At 57.8% G+C, this 18,723-nt stretch overlaps 1 protein-coding gene across 1 annotated transcript in view; it reads left to right on the top strand.

Moving 5' to 3' along the window:
• The first annotated feature begins 3,556 nt into the window (after window positions 1–3,556).
• The window catches only part of NPHP4 (nephrocystin 4), a 40,971-nt gene continuing 25,804 nt past the window's right edge, over window positions 3,557–18,723 (top strand). The window contains exons 1-8 of the mRNA XM_087820077.1: window positions 3,557–3,727; window positions 4,858–5,010; window positions 9,885–10,057; window positions 10,732–10,796; window positions 12,474–12,629; window positions 13,826–13,962; window positions 15,952–16,133; window positions 16,809–16,935. Coding sequence (XP_087676203.1) covers window positions 3,593–3,727; window positions 4,858–5,010; window positions 9,885–10,057; window positions 10,732–10,796; window positions 12,474–12,629; window positions 13,826–13,962; window positions 15,952–16,133; window positions 16,809–16,935 — 1,128 coding nt within the window. The 5' untranslated portion in view covers window positions 3,557–3,592. The remainder of the gene's footprint in view (window positions 3,728–4,857; window positions 5,011–9,884; window positions 10,058–10,731; window positions 10,797–12,473; window positions 12,630–13,825; window positions 13,963–15,951; window positions 16,134–16,808; window positions 16,936–18,723) is intronic.

Genomic DNA, 18,723 nt, shown 5'->3' with positions numbered 1-18,723 from the left:
TGGCGCCTGCAGCTGCTGCGAACCGGGCTCAGCCAGGTTCCTCCCGCAGCCTACGCACCCCGAGGGACGGCCGGGGCCACGCCTCCGGCAGCTCATCATTGGCTGGAATTCACGCCAGTCACAATTCCATTGGCTGAGAAATCGCCAGACATGCAAATCAGGAAGGGCCCGCCGCCGCGCCGATTGGCTGGTGCTGGCGGAGCGGAGCCGCCCCACTTGGACTCTGATTGGCCGACGATGGCGACGCGGGGCGGGCTCTCGGCTGGGGTCGTACGGCGGCCCTCCCGGCGAGACTCCTCCTGCGGTGGCGGCGGCCCGGGCGTCCTCTGGCGGGTCCCCGGCCTGCGAGGCCTGCGCCTCGGGTGGCCACCGGCCGGTCGCGGGGGTCTCTGGGCCTGCCGTGGGTCTCTTCCTCCAGAGCGCGGGCCTCCTCGCTCCAGGGTGGGCGCAGGCGCCGGCGCCGGCGCGGCAGCTGGTCTCCTAGGTAACGCGGCCCGCGGCGGGCGGAACCACGTGGGCTGGCGCTGCGGGGGAGGCTGGACACAGCTTCCAGTCGCTGGGGCCGCTGGCCGGCCGGGTTCTCGGACTCGGGGCTGGGAGTGCTCGGTACCTCTCTCCGCTGGACTCGGTGCTGTGGGGCGGGGCGGCCTGGCGAGGCTCAGGGTGCGCCCTCATCAGTTGCATGTCATCCCCCCCCCCGCCTTGACACTTGGTTCGGCCCGGGCTGCTAGTTGCTTAGGCATCTGGGGCTGCTTAGGACTCGGCCTCCGCCCTCTGCCCCTTGACCCTGAGCCCCTCTGCAGCCCCCCAGCTTAAGGGGGGCGCGGTACCTACAGCCTTGACTTTGCTGAGTCCCCGGCGTTGCTTGTCCCCTACTCGGCGTCCCCAGCGGCCTTCCCCCACCCGAACCCCGTGGGGACCACTGCTGGCTGCCTGTCCCCAGCTGGGTGCCAGCCCTGGGCTGGGTGCCCATCTCCTGTGGGTGCCCATCCCCTGTGGGTGTCTGCCCCCTGTGGGTACCGCCTCCTACGGAGATCTCCGGGCTCCCTGGCCCACACAGGAGGCCACCCCGCTGCCTGTGTCCTGCGTCCCTGGAAGGCCGCCTGCCTTTACCCTCTGCTGTCCTGCCAGCTGACCTCCTGACTGGCTCCGAGCTCACCACCTGGCCCCTTTCTGTGGCTGGAATGCTCACTCTCCTGCCTGCTCCTCCCTCAGACTTGTAGGCCCCACCTGTGCACATCTCCTTCAATGCCTGTCTCCATAGACACCGAGTTCTCAGACCCAGTCCTTTCTGGGCTGCACTGTCTGGTTTTGGTTGAAGCATGTGCAGGAAGTCCAGCCTCAGCTCGCGTAGTTAGGAAAGGAGGACTGGAGATGTGGCCTCTGCCACCGCAGTGTCCCCTCCTGTCCCTGGTTTCCACAGGTCACAACCATGTCTCTATCCCTGCTAACTTGCACCCTGTCTTCCTCCCCCCAGATACGTGCCATGAGGGCAGGGAGCTTGCCTGCTGTGGTCAGCACGGTTTCTCCAGGGCCTGGCACGTGGTAGGTACTCAAAGAATATTTCCTGAACAAGGGAATTCCAGGCCGTGCTTAATTAGATCTCCACTTACTCTACAAAAAACTCTACAAAGCTTTTGGTTCTCCGTTATTCAAGATCTTGTTCATTTCTGGGGAGGAAGCGTCCCTGGGCCTGGACAGCTCCTCCCGGCTCCTGTCCCTCCCTTTGCCTGGACTTTGGCCCAGCTTACCTCTTTAGCTCCTGGGTTCTCTCCTCTTTCCCCCCTGTCCCTGCTTGCAGCCCCCCAGAAAGGAGGCTGGATCAGGCTTGTCATCTCTGTGCTGCTCACTCGCCCTTTGTCTTTCTCTCCCACTGGATCTTTAGATCTTTGAAGTCAGGGCCTTGGTCTTCACCACGTGTGGTCAACACCAGAACAGGTGTTGCTAGACATTTGCTGAGTGGGGGCTGCAGCAGCAAAGACCTCAAGGCAGCTTCACAGCCCCCTCACTGTGCAGGTGGAAAGCAGATGCAGGGAGGGTGAAGGACTCTCCAGAAGTCAGAGGGAGCAAGGATCTGCCCAGTGCTCTCGAACTGCATCCCCTGGGGCCTCCTGTCCCTTTGGCTCACCCTGCCCGGGATGACCACTGCCTCCATTTCCCAGCAGGTTTTTTTGTTTGTATTTCCCATTTCATCAAAGGATATTAAAAATACAGCCCGGCCATTGAGGCTCAGTGATTGAACTTCGGCCCAGGAACCAAGAGTTCACTGGTTCAATTCCTGGTCAGGGCACGTGCCCGGGTTATGGGCTCGATCCCCAGCAGGGGTCTACGGGAGGCAGCGGATTGATGATGTTTCTCCCTCATCAATGTTTCTATCTCTATTCCTCTCCCTTCCTCTCTGTCTAAAAATCAATTTAAAAAAATATTTTAAAAAATGAATATACTCAGGGTAGAGAAGAGAGAAATTTTTCACTCTTCAGTTTCACCAAGGGCATCCTTAAGTGGAGCCAATCATTTTTTGCTGTGAGTGGTGAGGAGCAGAATGACCAGCAGGGCCTTGTCCTCTGGCCCCAGGGCAGGCTGAGTCCCACAGCTGCCCACCATTGATTGCCTCGCTCCATCAGCACAAGTGTCAACACAGTGAAAAAGACAGATTTCATCTGGATATTATGAAAACAGCTTTGACTTTGTAGAGCCCGTGACTAGCCTGGGGAACCTCAGGGGTTTGGGGACCAACCTGCTGTGTTCTCCTTGCTTGTCATTTAGTGCACAGAATTCAGCCCCTTGGTAGAGCCAAGATGTTATGAATCTGTGTCAACTGAAAAGAATCTTGGGAAGGTTTAGATCCCTGTTTGACTGGGAGGCAGGTAACATCCTTAGTGAGCCAGGTAACACTCAAATCCTGTCCCCAGCTGGCTTAGCAACGAGAGATTTCCTGTAGCTGAGCTGTCCTGGGTGGCTGGGTCCACTGATGACACCCGAACCCACTGGCCCTTGCTCTGGTTTCCTCTCTGCCTGCTTTCTATGTGTGTCTGAAGGTAGGTGCTCCTGTGCTGGCCCCTGGCAGCTTCAGGCTGATGACCTCTGCTCCAGGGGCTGCAGAGAAGAGTTTCACTCTCAGCAGAACCAGTAGAAACTCTGAGATTTGTATCTCATGGGCTCTGACTGGGTCATGATCCCCAATCCCACCTAAGACAGCCCTAGTCCCCCAGGCCTGGTTCCCTTGTGCATGCTCAGCCTCTGCAGCTGTACAAAGCAACCCTGTGTGTGTCTGTCCCTGAACCAGTCACCAAGGCCAGGATAGTCATGCTCCAGTCAGCTAATGAGTGGAGGGGCGGAGAGGTTCTCTGGAGGAGACTGGCACCTTTGCCAGGGGAAGGTGGTGTGGGTGCCAGTCTGCCGTCCTGGGGTGTGGAGGGTGGGATTGCAGAGTATGGGTTTCGGGGATGCTGGATCCTCTGGGATTCAGTAGGAGGTAGGAAACTTCCAGAATAATTGCTCTGAGCACTGTGGCCTTTATAACTTTTTTATTTATTTGAACATGAATGGTGCAGGTGATCCTAGAGGCCCACGTGACCCTCTGACAGGCAGAATGCATGACTGGCAGCAGATTTTTGACCAAAATGTGCTGGTCCCTCCCCATCCGCACAGAGCACGCCAGCCCGTGAAGGAATCGACGGCCTTCCAGTGTGTCCTGAAGTGGCTCGATGGGCCACTAATTAAACAGGTAAAGAAACTTGCTACTTATTGTCCAACACATGTGGTTACTGCTCTCAGCTGGGAGGCTACTGATTTTCACTTATTTATTTGAGTCTTACCACTGTTCCCATTACCTTGGGCCTTGGCAATATTGGGAGGCAAAGTGGCCCATCAGCAAAGAGAATGCATGTTTCAGAGACCCGGTCGGCATTTTTGACACTGGGTAGAGGTTTCTTTCTGCCCGCAGTGGAGCAATTTTGAAACCCAGTAACAAAGGGATATAATACCAAAGCAGAACCTCACTGCAGGTGTGTGGCTCTGGGAAAGGGCCTGTCTTATAGCCTCTGGCTGCTTTGTATTTGTGGCCGAGACTTCTCAGTCCTCAAAGATCTGCTTTTCCTTTGCTAATACCATCCCAAGGCAATCCCTGCAAGTTGAGGATTTAGAGTTTGTGGTTATCAGGAAGGATTCATTTGTTTGTCCATGATGGAAAACCCACCCCAAATAGCTTAAGCTAAAGGTAATTTATTGCCCTAGCCGGTTTGGCTCAGTGGTTAGAGCTTCAGCCCTCAGACTGAAGGGTCACAGGTTCAATTCAGGCCAAGGGCACATACCTTGGTTGCAGGCTTGATTCCCGGCCCCAGTCAGGGTGCGTGAGGGAGGCAATGGGCCGATGGGTCTCTCTCACATCGATGTTTCTCTCTCTCTGTTTCTCCCTCTTTCACTCTTTCTAAAAAATCAATGGAAAAAAATATCCTGGGGGGAGGATTAACAAAAAATAAATAAAGTTAAAAAAATAAAGGTAATTTATTAACTCACACAATAGATAAACCCATAGTGATCATCAGCTTCAGGTGTGGCTTGATCCAGCCACTCATGTGATGTCACCTGGACTTCTCTCTTGGCTCCACGTGGTGTCAGATGCATCTGTCTCTGCAGCCCCAGCCTCTTGTGTCTCCTTGGCTCTGGGTGCGCCTCAAGCCCGTGTTTGTGCCCCGGGGACTTCTGTGTTCTGAGAAGTAGTTCCTGGAAAGGAAATTGACACCTAAACAAGGGGATGGGTGCTGCAAGGCCAGTTTTACCAGGATTCTCATCAGCACCTGTGTGGTGGCTCCTGACGTTGAGAACCCTTCCGGGCTGACCCCTTGTGTCTCCTAGGGAGTGCCGGAGGTGCTGTCGGACGTGTCGTGCCACCTTCGCGTGTCTCTCTTCGACATCACCTACCGACACTTCTTTGGGAGGACGTGGAAGAGCACAGCGAGACCCGCGGAGCCGCTCTCGAGGCAGCCGTCCAGGATCGTCTTTAATGAGGTGGGCGGACAGCAGGTGTTCCGGGCCCAGGGGCACACCCTGACCTGGGGAGATGAACAGCGCGTCTCAGACCCTAGGAATGCCTGTGAGCCACAGACCCAGAATCAAAACGCTGGTCTTAGGGTGGGCCCTCATTTCCAAACAGAATCTCAGGTGGAGGCCAGGTGTCCTCAATGGATGAGTGCTCTGCTCTGGCCGGAGCAGTGGGAGGGTGGTGGTGGTCGTGTGGTCTTGTTACCTTCAAGGAGCCTCGGGATGCTTGGGACAAAGTTAGGAAATTCTTGATCTCATTCAGTCACCCATTTTCCCTCTCGTATCCCCTCTCCCTCCCCTTGCTCTTTCTTTCTGCCCACAGTGGAGCAACTTAAAAACCCATGTAAATAATCTGATTTCCTGGGTTATTTCTGAGCCAGGTTGTTTGCAAGAGGTGGCCTTGTGCACAGCTCAGCACGGCCCGCTTTGGGCCGGAAGTGAGAACTGTGGGGGCAAAGCCCTGGGCAGCCTGGCCGAAGCCCTGGCCTGGGACGTACCACAGCCTTCTGCCCACTTGAGCCCTGGCTCTGGGCTCTGCATCCACCTGTGCCTTCAGCTGGCAGGGAACCTTTCTTTTAAGATAAGCAAATGGCGACTTAGAAGTAAAGTGACCTGCCCAGGCAGCAGGTGGCAGAGCCTGGACTCGGATCCTGATGTGCTCGGCTGCTGCAGGTGATCCCTGCAGAATCGAGGGCACTGTCAGAGGCAGCCCTCAGAGCCCCACACCTCCTTCTGCACTGCCCGGGGTTCAGCATTCGTGCTGGGGGTGAGGGGCTTCTGTTGTCACTCAAGTTGAGTGACACTTCAGCTGTCACTGCATCCAGCTCACAGCTTAGGTCCGAGTAAGGAAAACCGAGGTTGGGCCTTGGGTTCCTAGCCTGGCAGCCAAGTCTGCTCCAGCTCAGCCTCTGCCGTTTTCACCCGTCATGTTCCGCTGAGCTGGGCGTGGGGCTGGGACAGTGGTTAGTGAGGACCGTAGTCCTGAAGGCTCCTGGGAAAATCTGCACCTTCGTCTTGGAGTTCCTGAGGGGAGAACGCAGCCAGGTAGGTGTGGGGTGGGCAGAGCGCTTCTGGTCGAGGCAACGCTGAGCCAGGGTGGCTCCGGGAAGGCGGCTCTAGCTGCTAGGCCCTTGGCGAGCAGCAGAGGGCACGCAGGCCCCGGGAGCGAGTCCTTGCCCAGCACCTCCTGCTGCCTCGACATTCAGAACATGGAAAATCAGGTCTGGTCAAGTTCACTTAGCTCCCGAGAAGCGCCCTTCGCCGCGTGTGCACGTGCGCGCATGTGTGTCTGTGACGTTTGCACAGCGCGTGCTTCCCTGGTGGCGCTGACGCAGGAGAGCAGGGGGTGCCGCTCACGCGGCTGCGTGACGCTGTGGGCTGCTCTGCGTGCCCCGGGTACGCAGAGATAAGTCCAACCTGCCCTTTTTGGAGGGGATTCGGGAATCTGGTGGATATCGCTTTCTGATTTCACTAGTTGCCTGTGTGTTTCTGGTTTACGCATCAGCTTGGGGTGATCGGATTGGAGGCTGCGGCTGCAGGAGCAGGGGGCCAGGCTGGGATTCGCTTGGCCACCCAGCTGGGCGTGGGTTCATGCATCACCCGCGCGCTCGGGTTTATTGAGCTGTCAGTGTAGGATGCAGCCCTGGAAGAAGCGCTGTTTCCTTACTTGGCCTTGACCCTGAGCCGGGAGCTTTTCTGTAAGTGATGAATTCCTGGCACCGGGCTCTGCTGGCAGAGCCAGACGACCCGCCCAGGCCCTCAGCTCAGAGCTGATGGTGGGCTCTCCTTGGAGACCTCCCCCTGCGGGGAGGGCGCCCTTCACTCCTGCCGAGACTGCTCATCATTCGGTCAGCCTCTCAAAAAGTGCCTTAAAAAGTAACCCGGGAGCCAGAGCACCGTGCGGCTTCTGCGTTTTCTCTCTGAGACGGACATAATTTTCCCTTAAGTTCTCCGCCTAGGCGCCGCTCTCAGCCTTCCGTGCCAGGCTCGCTTTCCCTGCTTTAGCTCTTGAGGGCACCAGCAGGAACCCTAGGGTTCTCCACGGACAGGCGAGACCCCACCCAGGGGGTCCTCCCTCCCCGAGACCCCCTCAGCCGGGTGTTGCTAAGGTAACAGGTACATCAGCTGCCCCCCTCGAGACACAGGTAATGGGGTTGCTTCCACTCCCCATAATCCTCCGTGAGACACTGACTCGAATGTTCCTCCTTGTCAATGAGAGCGATGTCATTTCCCTTTAAAAGTGGGGCTGAAGGGAGTGTTAGGGGAACCCCACGAGACTCCAGGGCGTCTTCCAGGACAGACGGGGCAGCCCCGCCCCTCCGCGCAGGCCTCACTGCCGGTCATGGTTCCCCTTCTGCCCTCTGTGCAGCCACGGGAGAGACAGGAACCCCTCCGTTCCTGGGAGAGCCTCAGTGCGACCGTCCTGTCCCTCGGAGGACGGCCTCTTTCCTCCCAGGCTGGGGCTCCGAGCCAGAAGGGGGGTGGTGATAGATGGTCCTGGAAGGAGAAATGGTGTCCCTCCAGGATGCGTCCAGTGCTGGGACCTAGCTGCGTGGGGGTTTAACCGCCTGGCATTTGGGGCAGTGCAGGGGTTCATACCTGTCAGCGTATGTTGTTGTGTTTACTCCAGTTCCCCAGGGCGGGGGTTGCCTTCAAGTGGTGACCGGTCTGCTTACTTTTCTGCATCAGCCAGCGACTTGCCTTTTGTTCAGAGTGGGGCTGCTGTGGGCATTTTCTTTAGGGTTTGCCATAAAATGGACAGACGCCGGACATACAGGTGGACAAGGCGGCATGGGATTCCTTCAGCCCTGGCTGCAGTCAGGCTTTCGCTCTGGGCCAGGTTACCCCACCCTGGATGGCTCACGCGCTGGGCCTGGTGGTTCCCTGGGGGGCCGTCTCCACGGCCGTGCTGCTTGGTGTGGACAAGGGTGAGCCCCCCAGACGAGAGGACGCTTCTGGCTTTGGGATCAGAGAGAGTGCGTCGCCCAGAGGAGAGCTTTGCGGAGCAGAGCGCCCGGCTCGGAGCCCCCAGTCTCAGGGCTGCTTGTGTCCAGGGAGCCATCGGAGCCAGCAGGGAGGCCGGGCCAGCAGGTGGAGGCGGCAGGAGTGCTTGTGAATTACTTGTCCTCCTGAAGATGGGCCGTTACAGGCTTGCGGAGAAGACCCCTCCGAGGGTGCCGGCTCGTCTGCTCCTCTCTTCCCCGGCCTTGTTGCTGTCCTTCTGCGTGTCACTGAGGGCGGCTCAGTGTCTGCTCCTCTCTTTCCCGGCCTTGTCGCCGGCCGTGGCTTCTGCGTGCCACTGAGGGTGGCTGAGGCGCGCAGCAGGGAACCCACGGCTGCCACCTCTCCATAGAGACAGGGCCTCAGAGGCCCAGTTTCAGTTCTGTCATGCGGGTGAGACATGGAAACGTGGTCCCGAGGCAGCTTGGAGTCAGTGCACTTTCAAGGTGACCTCTGACTGTGGGGTTATCGTTGCTTCGCGTCCGAGCCTGTTTCACGGCTGAAAGGAAAAGCGTGTAGCAGCGTCCGTCAACGCCATGCGCACAGGCACACACAGAGAAGGCGGGACAGTGACAAACTCGGCTGCACCGTGGGGCTTTAGACCAGTCCCGAGTCTCGGAAACAGAAACATAACTCTCCCTCGGTCCAGCCACTGTCAGCTGTAAGTGGCCATTATTTCATCATTTTGCAATAAAAGAGAATAGAAAAAACGATTTATACCTTGTGGGTGACGTTTTAATGTGTCTCTGTGTTATCCTGGCTGACAGTCTGTGATTACAGTAAACGTTTCCTGGTGACACGGAGGTGAAGGCTCGTTAACGGGATTATCCCAGGGCCCAATCACCTGCCCAGCCCTGCCCAGCCCTGCCCAGCCCCCTGGTGGGGGTGGTCTCTGTGCTCAGCGTGACCCCAGCACAGACGCTGGGTTCCCGGGGACGCTCTGAGTGCAGAGCCACAGCCGAGCTCCTGTTGATTCACAAACCTCCGTCTCTCTTCTGTGCCTGTGACGCGTGTGAGTTTTAAATAAAAGCAACTGCATTGGGCTTCACGAGACAGAAAGAAACAGCAGCAGCGTGAAGATGCTTTCAATTCCTGAAGGTGCAGAGGCTGCGATTTGGCTCCCCTGAGCTCAGAGCCAGAGGGGATGGAAAGGTTACGCGGGGAAAACCTTTGAGGAGCAATTTGAGTATCGCCTGCTTGGCTCAGGTCCCAAAGAATCTTGAAAAAAAAAAAAGATAACGTGATTTTTGTCGTAAAAAGATGTGAGTTGGCCTCTGAACTGGGGATAATTACTTAGCCCCTCAAGAAATGTGAGGATCCTGCTTAAGCAAAATCAGTTCGGATGCAGCTTTGTAACAATTCCACGTAAAAGGCTGAGAGTCAACATTGGCGGGTTCGCATTGACGCTCTGAACAGCGAGCGTTACAGGGTTACGTGAAGCGGCTCAGCAGATGGGTTTGCAGGGGCTTGTCCTGTCTTTATCTAGTGCCACGGGGTCCTGCCTGGGGGTGGGCCCCCCAGCTTCTGTCTTCTCTGCAGGGCCTGGCGTCTGTTGGCATTTTTGTGGATGGGAAGTTCCCAGAGCAGAGGCAAATGGTCCGGTGTCCCGGGTGTTGGACACCCTGGGGTGAGAAGCTGGGACTCCCGGGGAGTCGCGTCCTTTGTGCCCGCTGTCTTCGGGCGCCTGGGAAGGGACGCGGCGCTCCACACGGCCATGCGTGTGGCGTTTGTGTGGCGATGGCCCGGGGGTGGCGGGAGCACAGCCGCGTCCTGCTCTGTGTCCTGCCCTGCAGGTGGCGGCATCCAGTCCCTCGTCAGCTTCCGGTTTGTTTCTGTTGCAGCCCTTGTATTTCCACACGTCCCTGAACCACCCGAACGTCGTGGCCGTGGTGGAAGTGGTCGCCGGAGGCAGGAAACGGGACGGGACCCTCCAGGCTCTGTCCTGTGGGTTTGGGATTCTTCGAATCTTCAGCAACAAACCAGAGTCGCCCCCCTCTGCCGCCCAGGACAAACGGTACCTGCCTCCCGCTGCCTCGTGCCCCGTCCTCGGGCTCCTCAGCATCCTCTGTGGTGAAACCGCGGCTCACTTGGCCGTACTAGAAAGCGCACACGTCAGCTTACGTGCGCACGTAACAGTGTGCCGGGTGTCGCTGCTTCATAACTGTTGCAGCCCGGCCCAGTCCCATCGCCACTCCGGAGCCGGCTTTCTCAGCTGTGGCACCCCTGACGTGGGGCCGGACAGGTCTTTGCTGTGGGCGTCCAGCGAGTGTAGGGTGCCCAGCAGCGTCCCTGGCCTCTACCCACTAGCTACCAGTAGCACCTCCCCCATGGTGACCACCAAAATTGTCTGCAGGCCTTACCGAAGGTCCCTGGGGGGCAGAATAATCCCTGGTTGACAGCCACAGGAATAGCTCAGTCACTGTCTTTCCTGGGGCACTTCAGTCATTGTAGGTGTCCCTGGTGTCACTTCCTGGGCCCAGGTCCTTGGGCTGCACTTGGACACGGGAGCTGGCGCTCTCCCGGCGCCTGTTTCCTGCAGGGGGCTTGGTCGTGTGGCGTTGGGGGGAAGCTCTAGGAGGGGCGGCGGTGGCTGGGGTCCCACATGCCCTCCTTGCGAGAAGAGTAGCTGACACTTGGAGCCTGGAGCGAGAGGCCCGTGTTGACGTGTTTGGGGCTCCTGTTTTGCAGGTTGAGGCTGTACCACGGCACCCCCCGAGCCCTGCTGCACCCGCTGCTGCAGGACCCCATCGAACGTAAGAGACCCGCCTGTCCTGACAGCTCCCCCAGCACCGTCCACCCCGAGTCCGTCCTGTGAGCTCCTCAGTGCAGTCATTGCCAGCTCAGCTCATTGACTTAATAGACTTGGTGGTTTATCATGGCCTTGGGTTCCTGACATACTTTGGAGACTGGCCTGGCGGGAGGGCATTGCCTTATGAGGGTCACCGTGGGATAGGCGTGGCCCTGTGGGAGCGGCCTGGTGGGAGGTCTGGTGGCTTCCTACCTCCAGGGTAACAGCTTTGCCCCCAGATGGAGTGGCTGCTGTCCATCACTGGCCACTGCGGTCATAGAAAGCCACTGGCTGTGAATCCACAGGTCATCCCCAGCGTGCAACGCCCTTGGCTGTGTCTGACTGGAGAGCCCTCTGTAGGGACATCCACCAAGTGCGGAAGCTTTGGGCTCCTGTCTTCCGTGTGGCCCAGCAGCTGGGAGGGACGCTTGGCCCCCTCTGGCTGCGGCCACATGGAGGGTGGGCGGGAGGGGCAGTCAGTGGAGGGGGGTGGGGCCCACAGGCCATTTCGGAGGCCAGGCGGATATCTGTGTCCACTGTGGTGGGAGTGTGGACGGGCCACGTGGTTGCTGGTGGCTGTGTTTGGGAGGGTGACTTTCCGTGTCTCGGAGACGTTGCCTGGGTTCCGTGACGGGAGTTTTGTGTTTGCCGTGGAACCTGTGTGAGAGTCAGGCCGACCCCACCCCTCCTCTCCCGCTGAATTGGAAACAGCCAGTCAGAAACTTAGTTTTATTGGTAAAGATAGGCTTTGAGGTTCTCACTTGAATTTAATCATTAATTTGCCAGCATTCTCTCTCCTGGAGTGGCCTGAGAATTGGGACCTGTTAAAGCACTCACCCCGCATTGCACACGTACACGTAGCAATTCCTTTCCTGATGGGTGCAGTAGGTCACTTTTAGCTCTTTTCTTATGACTCATGTCTCAGGAGGTGCTGAGGCCCCTGTCAGGGGAGGAAATCAAGCCCAAGTAAGATTGACCATTTGGTGGAATGTCTGTGGTCCCTTTGAACCCCAGGGCCCTGTGATTCTGGGGTGTACCCCTTCCTGCTCCCCAGGTCCTGCTGCTGGTGCTGTCCCCCGGGTTCCTGGGCACTGGGTGTGAGCTCCTCTGTCCTCGCTTCCTCTGGTACCTTTCCTTCCTCCGCTTTGCCCAGTGACTTACCTGAACCTCTCTTGGGGTTGGACCCTGTTCTCTGTGTTTTAGGGAGGTTGGTGGGCTGCATCTTAGCCCTCTTTTTGGAGGAATGGCCCGTTTTTGAGGACAGGGCTCTGTCTTGGGGGCCCTGTCCCCAGTGCCTGGCCCTGCCACTCTGGGGGCCTCCAGGGACGCCAGTGCTGAGACTGAGGGGAGGCCCTGGCTGAGTGATGCCCGGGCTCCCACGGTGGGAACGTGTGAGCAGGAGAGATTTAACGTTGCATTAAAAACAGGCATCTCTTTCATTGCAGTTTTGCCAGAGAGAGTTACTAGGGATCGATTTTTTTCTCTCCACTTTTTTGGCTGAGCTAACAGAGTAATTCCCCTGTCTCCCTAGAGAAATACCTTTCCTGCTTGTGGTGTTTGTGTCTGAGATTCTCAGTTTATCGGCTGACTTGAAGGAAAGTGCCTTTGGTTTGAGCCATCACAGAGGCCGTTTCCTCCCCAGAAAACAAGCACATGACCGTCCTGGAGAGCTGCAGCCTGCAGTACAGCCTGAGGCCGCACCCGGCCCTGGAGCCCGCCTTCCACCTCCTGCCCGAGCACCTCCTGGTGTCCGGCCTGCAGCCTGTGCCCGGCCTCCTTCTGGCCCCCGGGGACTCGGGTAAGGGCGGCTTCGTTCTCTGCACTCGTTAGTCCGCGGCCCGACCGCGGGACTGGGCTCCGTGGGTACCAGCACCTCCCCGCGAACAGCCTGGGGGTGGGGGAGGAGGGTGTGGGCAGTGCCACGGCTGTCTGCTGTCTGCAGCCCCCCCGGACCCTCCCCCATCCCTCACGCCGCCTCCGTCTTCTTTCCTCCGGAAACGGCTTCATAGGAAAAGTGGTTCATGTCTTGATGACTGTGGCCGGGAAAACCTCTGTCGCCGGTGTGGCCTTACTGGACCTCAGCGTCGGCGGCTTGGGTAGTGTCATTGTCATTATTTTTGTTAATACTCGCCGAAGGCTATATTTTCCATTGATTTTTTTTTTTTTTTAAAGAGAGAGTAGAAGTGGGGAGAGAGAGAGAACCATCGATGTGAGAGAGACACATCGGTTGGTTGCCTCCTGCACGTGCCCTGAGCAGGGTCAGGGATGGAGCCTGCAACCGAGGTACATGCCCTTGACCGGGAATCGAACCCGAGACCCTCCCCTGCGCGGCCGACGCCCTAGCGCCTGAGCCGCACTGGCCAGGGCACGGGCTGTGTTCCTGCTGGAGAGGAAGGAGGTGACGAGGGGGAGCCGAGCTGAAGGGAATGGGAGCCCCTCATTCTGTCCCGTGTCCTGCGTCGCCAAGTGTAATGTTCCTGGAGGAGGTTTGGGGTAGAATGTGGACCACAAACGAAAGTTCCATTAAAAAAAAAATAAATTCTCTCTACTGTTGGAAGTATTACAGGTGTCCCCCTTCCTCCTCCCACCCCTGCCCCCTCCCCAGGCCCTCACCGCACGTGTGCATATAGGTCCTGTGGTTAATCCCTTCCCGCCCCCTCCGCCCCTTCCCTCTGAGATCCTCGGTGTGGCCCGTGGTTCTCTGTCCGGGTCTATTTTGTTGTCAGATTCCACGTGTGAGTGAGAGCACGTGGCCCTCGTCTTTCCCCGACTGGCTCATTTTGCTTAGCATAGTAAAGTTGCATTTGTTTAATCAGCTCAGCGTCTGGGCTGGAACCGAGGTGGGTTCTGGCTCAGGGGCCTGTCCGAGTGGCGCCCGAGCTTCCTTCTCCGGCAGGTCCCCTCCCCACAGCCTGGGGCTCGGTGCTGAGAGCCCTCCGGTGCCCCCAGTGGCTGTATCTCTGGGGTTAACCTACCTGCGCTCTCTCCTTCCAGGAGACGCCCTCCGAAAGCCTCGCCTGCAGAAGTCGGTCACCTGGTACCTGGACGATGTGTTCTTCACGCTGTACCCTTCCCTTGAGAAGTTTGAGGAGGAGCTCCGGGAACTCCTCACCAGCGATCACTTCCGGGAGGTAAGTCACACGTCCCGGGCTCAGTCCCAGCCACGGAGATGCCATGGCCGCCCGGGGAGGGGTGGGGGGTAGTCCAGCCACAGGTGCTCTGCTCTGCTCCGGTCTTTTCCCTCTTTGTGGCTGACATGACTTTGATGGTGACAAAGGTGCTGTTATCCTGAGACATTAATCAGCATTAATTTTGATGTATCTTAAACCAGTCCCCATTTAATAGGTAAATTAAGTCACCAAATGAGTGTCAGGAAACCCATGAAATGATCTACGTTTACCCAGGATGTTTTGAGGATTTCGGCTCCTTCCAAGGAGATGATTAGAAACCCCGATCATTTTCCCCATCGTAGCCGATTTCTGTGCAAGGTGCCCCCTTAAACTTGCCAGGATTGCTGGCTGTGAACCCTCCTGGAAGCTCTTCACCTGAAGCCTGTGTGTGGGGCGCCCTGGATGTGACGATGCCTCCTGCCCACCTAGTAGTTGTGGCGACGCCTTGTGCCCAGCGGGGGCCTCTGAGCATGCAGCACCCTGTCCTGCGGTTCCTTGTTCAGATCTGTGGGGGGTCCTCAGGCTTTGGGTCTCAGTGCAGGTCTGCTTCCTGAGGGCCTCCCCCCTCCTGACAGGCTCCCTGTGAGAGCACCCGGCTCCTTACCCATCAGCTGGGCTCCCTGTGAGAGCACCCGGCTCCTTACCCATCAGCTGGGCTCCCTGTGAGAGCACCCGGCTCCTTACCCATCAGCCGGGCTCCCTGTGAGAGCACCCGGCTCCTTCCCTGTTCACTGGTTGACCTCGGCCCCTCTTGCAGCATTTGCACCAGGGGACAGGACATGCTTGGTTCAGCCTGCACCTGACGGGAGTGACAGTATTGGTGCGCAGTAGGCCTTTGATGTTCAGTGTGGTGAGCGTGATGCTCCAGGATATGGGTGCCCGTGTTGTTGTCTTAGCGTTCAACGGATATTAATCTCACACACACGCACACACGAATGAGGTGGCCGTCCTTGGAAGTGTAGCTCCAGCGACCATGGCCCCATCTGAAACAAGCACCACCGAGGGGACTGACGTGGCGACTGGGTTTCCAGTTGCAGCTCCCGCTGTCTCCTTGCTGCTCAAGTCTTTCAGGATATTGTTGAATTTCACGCGTTCCCATAAAACCCCTTCATTATGTGCTTTTACCACCTGCATTTTGTTCCCATCTCGCCGGCAGGTACTCGGTCGCCTCCACAGGTCTGCTTTCCTTACTCAGGGGCTAGCGGGCTGCACTCAGGCCTGGCTGCTTGATGAGTGGGCAGTGAGCAGTACTTGAAGATTCAGGGATCATTCTGCGGCAGTCCCACAGTTTAATACCCAGGAATAGCCCGGAGGACTGTCCTGGCTTGTCCGTTGGAGCGCCTGTGCATTTTCTGTTAGGATGAAACACTTTAATATCCAGCGATCACTTTGGGGCAGAGTCCATTTTTATTGGTTTCTGACTTACTGCTGATCAAGCTCCCTCTTCCAGCTGCCTGTCTGCCCCCCTCCCCCCGTCTCCTGTGTTCGAGTCCTGCGGAGGGCAGAGGCTGGGAAACCTGCCGGACCTGCCTCCAGGTGCCTCCCGCACCTTGGAGTGCCGGTCGGTCGTGTGAGAGGCGCTAAGGTCCCTGGCTGCTAGTTTGGTGCATCTTGAGAATGGTTGCTCAACCCTGGAAACCTGGGGCAAGAGTTTCCTGACAGGGCATCTGAGGGGATGCATTGGGGCACATTGCTCTGAGCAGATCACGCTGTGTGAGAAAACTCCAAACTCCCTAGAAAGTGCCCACCCTGAGCCCAGCCCGTTTCAACTGGTTGATGTATCTGTCCTTCACTGGGACCCTTTGTCACTGAGCACCCTGTGACCTGGAAAGGTTTGAAACTCCTGTCACAGCCTCTCCTCTCCACTTGCCCCTCTCCCCTGGGACTTTGCCCGTGAGCCCCCTTCTCCTTCCGCCAGGCCTGGTGGTGTCTGATGTGCGCTTTCCCCAGGGGGGCAGCCTGCTGGACGGCAGTGCCCTGGAGATCTCGGAGCGGCGCCTGTGCGTCGGCGTGCACAACGGTCTGGGCTTTGTGCAGCGGCCGCAGGTCATGGTGCTGGTGCCCGAGATGGACGTGGCCTTGACGCGCTCGGCCAGCTTCAGCAGGAAGGTCGGCTCCTCCTCCAGGGCCAGGTACTCGCCCAGGGTCCCGAGTCCCAGCCCCGGGGAATGAGGAGCAGTGGGCAGCCAGCTGAAATGAAGTTCTTGCCTGTGAGCTGGGCCCTCCCCCACCCAGGCCCTTCCCTGGTGCCTTCATTTCCTCTTGCTAAGCTGTTCCCATTTGGAGCTGACCTTGGTGTTGTGAGATTGGAAAAATCCCATTTCTGTGCTGCGACAGTTTTGGAATTAGCATTTCGGGCGCTCCCAGGTGTGGCCGCTTATGGTCAGTGCTGACCACCAGGTGTGCCCTGTGCTCAGGTTCTCGCAGGATAGAGAACCAGAGGGCAGCGAGTCCTGCTGCTCGGCTCAACCTGTGCCTCCCAGACCAGAACCAGAGGCCTCTCCACGGGGTGGCCCCCACCCCATGAAGTCAGGCAGAGGCTGGCCCCGGAGGTGGTGCCTCCCCGGAGCCTGGCCCTGTCATTCCATCCCCCTGCCACAAGCCCTGGCAGTTTGGACAAACTGATCATTGTGGCCCCTGAAAAGGCCCTGGTTTGGGGGATTACCCTGGGAGTCAACACAGAAGGGCTTAGTGGCATTGCCCTGGGTGGGGTCTCACTACACCAGCCCCCAAGAGGACAGTGGTGGAGGTGGGCACAAGGTGGCAGGAGCCACACCTGCCACCCCTGCCACCTGCTCTTGACCCAGCTCTGGAAACCAGGCCCTGGTGCTGAGAAGCCGCCTCCGGCTCCCCGAGATGGTCCGTCACCCTGCATTCGCCATTGTCTTCCAGCTGGAGTACGTGCTGAACAGCCCTTCGGGAGCGGATGGCAACGTAAGATCCCCGTGCCGGTTCAGGTCCCCACTGGCGAGGACCTAACGTGTCCCCATTACCGCTCCTCCAGTGGAGCAACTGGATAACGCTTGGGGTGTGGCTCTGGAAACCCTTCCTGGGGGTAACCCGTCATTCCCGTCTCCCTGATGACAGTCGCCTGCCGGCAGGTGGGGCCACACATCCAGTGGGCGTGCATCATGATCGTATTAACTCGTAATTACCCACCTGGCAGTGACGGTGAAGGCCGAGGCCATTTCCTGCATTTTCCATGCGCTTTCAGGGCAGTCAGGTGCGGGTCTGCAGTAATGCATGGCTTCTAATGGCTTCACACGTGCCTGTGTCAGGACTGGGGACCGGTGGGGTGCAGTTGGGAGAGACACAGCAGCCGGACTCCGCTGACATGGGGTCTTTGGAAAACCCAAATCATGCTGCTCTTGAGATTTATTTTTCTGCTTGAATATGCAACTATCAATCTAACAAGTCAATTAGAAATTGAGGAGAGGCCCACAAGACACCTTCCGAGGTGGTGGGTCTGTCAGGAGGTGGTGGCCGCCAGCGTTGCCGTTCAGCTGATGGGAGAGCAGAGGACCGTGGCCACGGGGTGAGCCTGGGAAGGGGACGGTGTCGGGCATGCAGGCCGTGTGTTTTCTTCCCATCTGCTCTGGCAGTGGCAGACTGACCTCCCCGACGCACACATGTGAAGTTGGAGTAATTCAGGGTCCTGTTCGGGGGAACAGATCTAGAGTCTGGTGTTCTGATGGCCGAACACAAGCTCACAGTCGCTCTGATGAGGCTCTGCTTCTCTATTACCAGGAGTCTCAAGTGAAACGCACCTGTGGTGAACGTGCCTGCTGCTCGGGGTGGGCACTCAGCTGGGGCTGGACCTTCACCAAGAGGGATGGGCATCTGGGGCTGTGACAGGAGCCTGGGGGAGGAAGTGTGGGTGCAGGTGTGGCATCTCTGGGTGTCGTCCAGTGGGTTGGAAGGATTGGGAGGGCTCCAGCCATGTGCAGGAGGCCTGACGCCTCAATGGGGACTCCACACGGCTCTCCACTCCTCATTTACATAAGATAATGCTCCCTCCGGAACGTTAATTCTGCTTTGCTTGCGATTATGAGCATCTGTGAGCTGAAGCTGACACTTCACTATTTTGAAACTCTCCACGGAAAAGCTGCTCCAGCGGCGGGTGGACCTGACCTCAGGGCGTTCCTTGGCATTCCGTGGCTCCACCCTCTGCCCCTGGCTGCATGTGGCCTCCCTCTGTGTGTCTCTCTGCCTCAGATCTCTGCCCTGCTCTTACAAGGTCACTTGTTATTGGATTTAGGGCACACCGGGGTAACAAGCTTTCCTCACCTCACGGTACTTACTAATTTCATCTGCAGGGACCCTTCACAAGTAAGGTGACGTCACAGTCCAGGGGTTTGGATGTGGACATGCCTGTTGGGGCCACCCCAACAGCACACCCAAGGGACCCCGGATTGTAGCGTTCCCAGGGGTCAGGTGTCTGTCTTCTGTCTTCACTTTGCCAGTGAGTGTTGGGTAACACTTCTCCTCCACAACAAACCAGGCTCATGGTCCGGTGTAGTCCTCTGGCCTTTTGTGTATTGTTTGCTGTTATAATTAAAAGCCTAAATGGGAACAATTTGAAGAATTTTTTTCTTTTCAGTTTGTATGAAATCAAGCCCAGCTTGTCAGGATAGGGGATATATAAAGTAACAGATCTGACCTCAACCTCCGGAGTCCAGTGGTGGGAGGAGCTTTGTCACTGCCCAGCTGGGGGCACCTGAC

This window comes from Miniopterus natalensis, chromosome 9, assembly GCF_054644295.1.
Source record: "Miniopterus natalensis isolate mMinNat1 chromosome 9, mMinNat1.hap1, whole genome shotgun sequence".
Taxonomy (NCBI): Eukaryota; Metazoa; Chordata; class Mammalia; order Chiroptera; family Miniopteridae; genus Miniopterus; species Miniopterus natalensis.
Note: the sequence above shows the minus strand (reverse complement) of the source record. Positions and strands in the feature narration are given on the sequence as shown.